Source organism: Primulina eburnea, chromosome 11 (genome assembly GCF_022965805.1).
Source record: "Primulina eburnea isolate SZY01 chromosome 11, ASM2296580v1, whole genome shotgun sequence".
NCBI lineage: Eukaryota > Viridiplantae > Streptophyta > Magnoliopsida > Lamiales > Gesneriaceae > Primulina > Primulina eburnea.
The window spans coordinates 13,410,614-13,419,019 of record NC_133111.1 but is presented as its reverse complement, the minus strand read 5'-3'; the positions used below and the strand labels follow the sequence as shown (position 1 = coordinate 13,419,019).

The 8,406-nt window shown below is 32.5% G+C and overlaps 1 protein-coding gene across 1 annotated transcript; it reads left to right on the top strand.

The window, feature by feature from the left end:
• Positions 1–3,871: 3,871 nt before the first annotated feature.
• LOC140804728 (serine carboxypeptidase-like 27) lies at positions 3,872–8,245 on the top strand. Its single transcript, XM_073160830.1, has 9 exons — positions 3,872–4,658; positions 4,746–4,841; positions 5,493–5,585; positions 5,691–5,776; positions 5,867–6,124; positions 6,640–6,767; positions 6,856–6,951; positions 7,181–7,286; positions 7,647–8,245. Exons 1-9 carry the CDS (start codon positions 4,280–4,282, stop codon positions 7,788–7,790), a joined length of 1,386 nt encoding a protein of 461 aa, XP_073016931.1. The 5' UTR covers positions 3,872–4,279; the 3' UTR covers positions 7,791–8,245.
• Positions 8,246–8,406: the final 161 nt, after the last annotated feature.

The following is an 8,406-nucleotide window of genomic DNA, read 5'->3' as shown; positions in this document are numbered from 1 at the left end:
CCTGCCATACAAAGATTTTGATATTATGTTAATATTTGAACAAAACCTAATACATAATTTAAGGTCCCTAAAATATTTTGAAGTTGGCTTTTATCAAGGATATTATCATGGAATTTGATTGAAAATTTTAGAGATTTTTCGATGGTTTCATAGTAACTTGGAATATGTAATATCCTAAAAATATGATTTAAGTTTGTAATAAACACATTTTTGACTTAGATACTGCTAAAGCATTTTGTTTTTGTAATATAATGTTTTCTAGGTAATTAATTCATCTATATTATTCGAGAAGATTAAAATATCATTAATTCATACTTTGCAGAATTTTGAGTAATCATTAAAAATTTCATTCATAATTCTTTGGAATTCCGAATGAGCATTTTTTTGGGCCAATTAAAAAAGTAGGAGTGAGAAAGAAAGTATTTAAAAAACAAGGACTTTGACTTTTTTTTAAGAAACAAGGAGTTGATTTTTGATTATTACATTAACTACAATTAAACTCTTTAACTTAATTAATTCTCATCTTCTTTTTCTTCTCGGTCGACATACATCTTCCCCCAATTAAAATTTACGAGTCATCTACCCTTTTTCCCCAAATCGGGATCTGTCGACTCAAAACCAATTTAGTCGATTCAAAATCTACTTTGAAAAAAATAAGAGTCCACCCAGAAGAATTGGTCGACCAAAATTAAGTTGGTCGACGAAATATTATGGGTCGACCAAGATTAATTTTCTTGGTCGACCAATGTTTTCTTGGCCTTGGTGGACCAAAATTTTGTTGGTGGACCAAGAAGAATTCTTGGCCGAACAAACCACGAAAAAATTCTTCTTTGTCAACCAACATGATTTTGGTAGACCAAGAAAAACCCATAATTATGCCAGGTTTTTTTTTTTATTATTATTATTACTAATTTTTGCCTATTTTTTTTGTTGAATTTTGTAAGATATACCTTTGGGTCAACCCAAAAACAAAGCAACAAGGGTCGACCCAAAAACAACAAGGTCTACTTTGTATCGACCCAACTAAATATGTGATTCATATGTTAAAACATGTAATATTATATAACATACTTGTGAAATTGTGATTCATATGTTAAAAACATGTAACATACTTGTGAAATTGTGATTCATATGTTAAAACAATATGTAACATAGTTGGTTGTGAAATTGCGATTCATATGTTAAAACATATAGCATAATTGTGAAATTGTGATTCATATGTTAGAACATAAATCATAATTTTGAAATTTGTGAAATTATGATTCATATGTTAAAACATGTAACATAATTGTAAAATTATGATTCATATATTAAAACATGTAACATAGTTATGAAATTGTGATTCATATGTTAACACATATAACATAATTGTGAAACTGTGGCTCATATGTCAAAACATATGTAACATAGTTGTGAAATTGTGACTCATATGTCATAACATGTAACATAATCATGTAAAATTATAGAACATACTTGTGAAATTATGTGATTCATATGTTAAAAACATGCAACATTGGTCAAAATTGCGTAATTATTCGTCAAAATTAAGTAATTATCGGTCATATTTGTCAAATATATGGATTCATGTGTTAGAAAAAGGGTTTACCCAAAAGCAACCTTCATTGACCCAAAATCAACATGGGTCGACCCAGAGATCAACATGGTCAACCTAAATAACAAAAAGATCAACCCAAAAATCACAATGGTCGACTCAAATACTGACCATCAACAAAATTCCACCATAAATACTTAAATCGAAATTAAAAAAATCAATACAATGTCCAATAATTAAAAGATCAATACAATGTCCAATGATTATCAAACATATTACACGATAAAAAATATTTGAACTCGGATACAAAAACAAGCAGTGGGTCGACCGAAACTGTGTCGATGTTGGATAGACTAAATTTTGGGCCTACCCAACATTTTATAGCTTGGTCGACCCAAGCAAATCTTGGTCAAGACCAAAGTTGGTCTACCCAAAGCTTGGTCGACCAAAGCTTTTGCTTGGGTCGACCAAGCCCAACATTAGTCGACCCAAGTAAAATGTTGGGTAGATCAAAATTTTGGTCTACGGCTTGTGGGTCGGCCCTTTCTTCTTAGAAACAGAAGCAATAAATTGAAATAAAAGTTAATATTATTAGATTTTTGTTAGCCATTTGTTCGATTGAGTTTTCTTAGATAAGAAGGATCTGCATCGAGAATTGATGGGGAAAAAAAAACGATTTGCATTGAGAATCGTCGTCGAAAAAGTAATGAAAGGAGATTCAAAAGAAAAACCTAGTTTAGAGTCGACTGAATGAGATGAATGGATTTAATGTTAAGAGTTTAGGTTAATGATGTATTTATACTTAAACAAAAAGACATTTATGTAAATTGACCTATGGATCATTTTTTTTAAATAAGTCACAATCCGGTCCCTTTTCCTTAAATTTCCCCATCTTTTAATCTAAAATACATTACATTGCATTTATATTGTCAGGAAAAATATAGCAAAAGCAGTTTGTAGGACCGAGTGCTTATCGCTTTACCAAAAACCATATCTAGTGGTAATGGTGCAACTCAAATCTTTTAAACCACACAACAACTCAAGCAACACGGTTCGATCAGTCTACCAAGTAAGTACAATTATTACATCCAACACAGTTCTTATATCTATCTTTTTTAGAATTTATATTTGCCAAAATCCTGATTTCATATCAAATTTAGAAAATATAGAAGCAACATGAAATGTTTGTAATAAATATTTCTTATTTGGTATTAGGTATCTAATCTATTTTAAATTTTTTTTAGTGATTTATAATTTATTACTAATATGGTGGTTCGTTGTTCAATTTCAAATTTTTTGTTAACATAAAAAACAGCACACAAAAAAAAAAAACAGCACAACTCCAAATAGATATAGATTTGATATTAATCTTTTGTTCTCTAAGTCTTGATTTTTCTGTTCTATAATGTGCTTCGATTTCAACGTTATTTTATATTGATGCAGCCTTGGTTGGGAATAGTTTGTCATTAAATCTTGTTCATAAGCATTAGGAATTTTAGAAAAAATTTTATTTCAAATAAGTTCCATTGTTTGAAATCTTATTTTGAAGTTCTTGTGTTTCTAATTGTGTTATTATTTTTAATTAATTGACTCTTTTTTTTAAGGTTTTTTAGGTGAAAACTTGTTCCTTGAATTAATATATTAAAGATATTTTCATATATTAAGCATACTTTAATTAAGTTGAGATTTCTTGTTCGAAGTTTTTCCAATAATTTGAACTTTAAATTTTTGTGATTAAATTTAAAAGAAATATTACCCATTATTTACTTTATATGGAGTAATTCAATTTATAAAAAATGTTTTTAAGATTACAGTATGATGAATGTTATTTAATAAGACGAATGAAGTTTTTATAGAAATTCCATTATTTAATATTGACGCTTGTATTTTGAAATTAACAATTAATTTTAAACTATTAACACTTGATAGTTTTTCATTGATTTTTTTTGAAATTTTTTAGATACAATTCATGATTCAATGCAATATTGAATATATTTTTTCTTTATTTTTTTGTTTTTTTTTAAAAAAAAAACAGCTTACAAATTAATATATTTTAATAAAATGACCTGATCCCAAGTAAAATTGATCGATCATCGTATCAGCTCATGTAGACGAAGCGAATGCATTTATTTATTTTGAAATAAATTCACAGTATTAATATATACATATTTCGATTTCCTTTTTTGTTAGTATTGTGATGGTCCGGATGGTGGTTAAGATCAAAAGTTGACTTTTCTCCACCGAGTGTCTGAGTCCACTGCCACTCAGGCAAAATAATTGGAGCAAAAATTATTTTTTGTTAAATAACCGAATCTTTATCCAAAATCGTTGAAACCCATGAATTCTTTATGATATTATGTGGAATTTGGGCCATTTATGGGTGTTTTTACCGCGCAATTCATTGGTCATTTTCCCTGTTTTATTGGGCACACAATGCATGTGCTTGTCAGCTGTGTTTGCTATAATTGTAGTGCTGACTCTATTTTGTATTTTTTTTACCTTTCTTGAAATCTCTGAAGATTTTAAGAATTTGTGATTCTGAGTTTTGTCAGATTTATAATATCATCTTAAATGCCTGCGTAAGGTTTCTATGGGTAGACAAAGCCCACGGCTCATTCTTCTATTATTAAATTCCATGAGAAATGAAAAAGAAGGCACCTTAAGGTTTCTGATTTCTGGGTTTTGTTTCTTATATGTTTTTGAAAAGCCCTTTTACTGAATTATGTGATGGGTTATTCAACACACTCAGTTTCATGTGTAATTTGGCTTTTCGGGTTGTTATTTTGTGTGGGAAAATGTTACTGTCTTTTAAGTATTGATCAAGAAAATGATAGGATTAAACAGTTACCTGGGGAACCATCAAATGTTGGATTCAATCAGTATTCTGGTTATGTTACTGTATATCAACAGGCTGGGAGAGCACTATTTTATTGGTTGACCGAGGTACCTGCAGATAGAGGGCCTGATTCAAGGCCATTGGTTTTGTGGCTTAATGGAGGACCTGGTTGTTCTTCTATAGGTTATGGAGCTTCAGAAGAAATCGGGCCTTTTCGGATCAATTCTGATGGGAAAACCCTCTATCTCAATCCTTATTCTTGGAATTATTGTATGTAGGATCTTGATGTGAAATTTTGAATTATCTTGGTGTGAATATTATTCTGTTTCCCTTGATTGTTTTAATTTGCTTTGGCAGTGGCAAATTTACTTTTCCTAGAGTCTCCTGCTGGTGTTGGCTTTTCATATTCAAATACTTCATCAGATTTGTACACTGCTGGTGATAATAGGACAGGTAAATATCCCAGGAATCTGAAAATTTTGATTCTTAAGAATGCTGTCCTTTACTGACAAGGACATGTTTTTTCTACACTGTGATGTGTCAAATACATCATAGTGCAATTGCAGAATGTTTGGATTGTACCAATAACTATTACTGACAGTTACATCATATCTCACATCTTTTATACCATATACCTGCCAAAATCAAGTGTCGTGTAGGCATGCATCTATATTTGTTGCTTCCTAACAATCATTCTTCTGACAACGACACCAATCTACAACTCATGGGAATTAAGTATGAGATAATGGCTCTTATGCCGGTTGTAGGACTTATTATTCGTTGTTGTATCAAAGTTGTAGCTGATTTTAATGGTACAATTCAATTTTTTTAATCATATAACCTCTCAAGTGCCACGTTTAAATCGATCACCACATAAGTAGACAAACAGGGGCAGCAGTTTGCTCCCCAACATTGCTTAATAACTTGCTGTCCCACAATAAATCCTAGTGACCCTCTGCATGATTTAACGGTGCAAAATGCAGCTGGTGTGTATATGGATAGCACTGTGCGCCACAGAAAGAACCATGAATTTCTTTAACATTTGCTTATGTTTTTAATTTATTGGTTTTGAATGTTTTGGATATTGGTGTAATGAATTTGTAGCTGAAGATGCATATGTTTTCCTGCTCAACTGGTTTGAAAGATTTCCTCAGTACAAGCACAGAGAGTTTTACATCGCTGGAGAAAGCTATGCTGGTTTGAACTTGTGCTGTCTTTTCGAATACACTAGTCAATAATGTGAAACAGTTGGTCAATGAATAGCAGATGCATCAATCCTGGCCTTTCTACTCATATTTTCAGGGCATTATGTTCCTCAATTATCTCAAATTGTGTATGAAAGAAACAGGGGAATTCAAAATCCAGTTATCAATTTCAAAGGATTCATGGTATTAGATTTTATAGATATATTTTAGTCACAACAGTTAAATATCAGAAACATTGGCTTATTCTCTATGTTTATAAATGTTAATAATCAGGTGGGAAATGCTGTCACCGATGATTACCATGACTATATCGGCACCTTTGAGTATTGGTGGAATCATGGTTTAATTTCAGATTCAACTTACAAAATGCTACGCATAACATGTGACTTAGGATCTGCGACTCATCCATCAACTGAGTGCCTTAAATATCTTGATATCTCGGATAAAGAGATGGGAAAAATTGACCCGTACAGTATTTACACTCTCCCTTGCAACGGGACTTCTTCACTGAATCGCCGAAGGAGCCACTATGTAAGTAACCCTATTCTGGAAAACTTTTTAAATTGCATGAATTTACATGCGATGCTCATGTGAGGATGTGTATTATACATATAGTGAAGGCCATAAGTTCCTTCCCACAACAAGCCTTTTATCGATTCTACTCTCATTAAGTCAACTACCGAAACCAAGCTAAACCTGTCATTGAATTTTGAGTAGTTTTAAAAATAATCGAAGAGAGCCCACCATGAAGAACAACAGTTAGTGGTTCAGCCAGACAACATGCTTTCACCACACAATGCAAAATGGCTAAATTTTTTATCATATCTTATAATTTAGATTACAACCATCGCCTTTTTATATAGGTTAAATGTATTGAGATAAATATAATAAATGATCTTTTACATGATTAAATATCATAAAACATGTATAAGCGACTCATAATTTAATAATATAAAATTCACTTTCATGATGTATACCTTAAATTTCTAATGATTGTTGAGTGTTGTTTTTTGACCTTTCCAAGTCATTTTATCTTTCATGTATAGCCATGGATGTGGAGAGGATACGATCCATGTACCGAAAAGTATGCCAAAGTTTACTTCAATCTCCCTGATGTTCAGAAGGCATTCCATGCTAATGTGACAGGGGTTACCTATCCATGGAAAACATGCAGGTGATCTTAAAACTCTGTGATCTCTGCTTACGCACTAATGCACAAAATTTTTCGACCATAATTTGAATCAGAGTTCTTCAATTTGCAGTGACGTAGTTGGTAATTATTGGGCCGATTCTCCTCTATCCATGCTTCCTATTTATCAAGAACTTATAGCTTCAGGTCTTAGGATTTGGGTGTTCAGGTACAAAATCCAGTTTCTTCTCCATTTCTAAATGCGATTTTCCCTTCATGGCTGATTTTGGATATTTTATATATCATGAAATGATGGCCCAGAATTTATCTGCGGCGATGAACTGGAAGTGTGATACTTATATTTCAAGAAAATTATGAGTGAAATATATCTGCTTGGCTGTCCTTTCACCTTTGTAATGGATGAACAGATAATGACCATTTGTTGTTTCCACATTCAGTGGTGATACTGATTCAGTTGTTCCTGTCACGGCAACACGTTATTCGATCGATGCTTTGAAGCTCCCGACAGTTCGAAGTTGGTACCCATGGTATGATAATGGAAAGGTTAGTGAGTAGAATTTACCACGCTTTGCGCACTCCTGAGTTTTTGTTTTGTTTGTGTCTCAAATTATTGACTTTTTTATAATATAGGAAGCATAGATAAAACTTCATGTACTAGTTTTTAAAATAGAGTTCTGTCTCCCGTCCCCTGAGATTTTTTAGTTTGCATTTTACAAATAGAGTTTTATACACCCTGCCTCTCATGTGTGCCCAAACATTTAGATTCCGTGTATAATTCCTCTAAAAATACAATTCCACGTGACACTGACCCCTTTCGAAACACGGGTAGTTCTATCCCGAGAATTGGTATTATGTAAATTTGACTCAATATCGGTTGTGTTTCTTCTGCTATATGTAATACAGGTTGTTGGTGGGTGGAGCCAAGTGTACAAAGGATTGACATTAGTGACTGTAACTGGAGCTGGGCATGAAGTCCCTCTTCATCGTCCGCGACAAGCTTTCATTCTTTTCAGATCATTTTTAGAGGACAAGCCTATGCCTACCTGAATTAGGGAGGCTTTTTAAACAAAACATCGATTCTTTGTCTCCTGCTCAACTTTGGGATGATCAACTTCTAAGTTTCTTGAAATAGGAAATATGAAAAAAAATTATAATCTCATGCCGATTTCATGTTTTCCATTGATCCAATAATAGTCTAATTCAAATGCATTCATTTGTGTGAACATTTTAATGTCAAGGTATATGGTTCATGTAATATATACAATCTTTATTATATAGAGTTGAATATATCAGCTGTAAGTAATAGCTCTACTAGACCGTCACACCGAAACGGGGTGTATTTTTACTTGTGTGATTTGCTTCTAGGCATAATGGATCAACAAAAGAAGGGTATGGCTCGACAAACATATATCCACAGGGTCGTCGGTCCAATGCTACCCGAGTGTCTCCCAACGCCCGATCTACTTTCCTAAAAGCTAGCTCTCATTAGGCAGCCAAGTTCCCGTCGAATAAATTTGCAATATCCAAATTTAACTTGATCATCAACTTAATATATTGTGAATAATAGGAACATCCCTATGGTTAGCGCACTAGAACGTACGAACATCACTCGACCAGAGTCCTAATTTGGGACAAGATTTCAAGTTTTGAGATGCATTTAATG

Bases quoted from the DNA above. Each gene is read 5' to 3' on its own strand.
- LOC140804728 (XM_073160830.1), top strand. From the start codon at position 4,280: ATGGGTTATTCAACACACTCAGTTTCATGTGTAATTTGGCTTTTCGGG. The intron at 6,768-6,855 runs GTGATCTTAAAA...TTCAATTTGCAG, and splicing joins TATCCATGGAAAACATGCAG to TGACGTAGTTGGTAATTATT. The intron at 7,287-7,646 runs GTTAGTGAGTAG...TATGTAATACAG, and splicing joins CATGGTATGATAATGGAAAG to GTTGTTGGTGGGTGGAGCCA.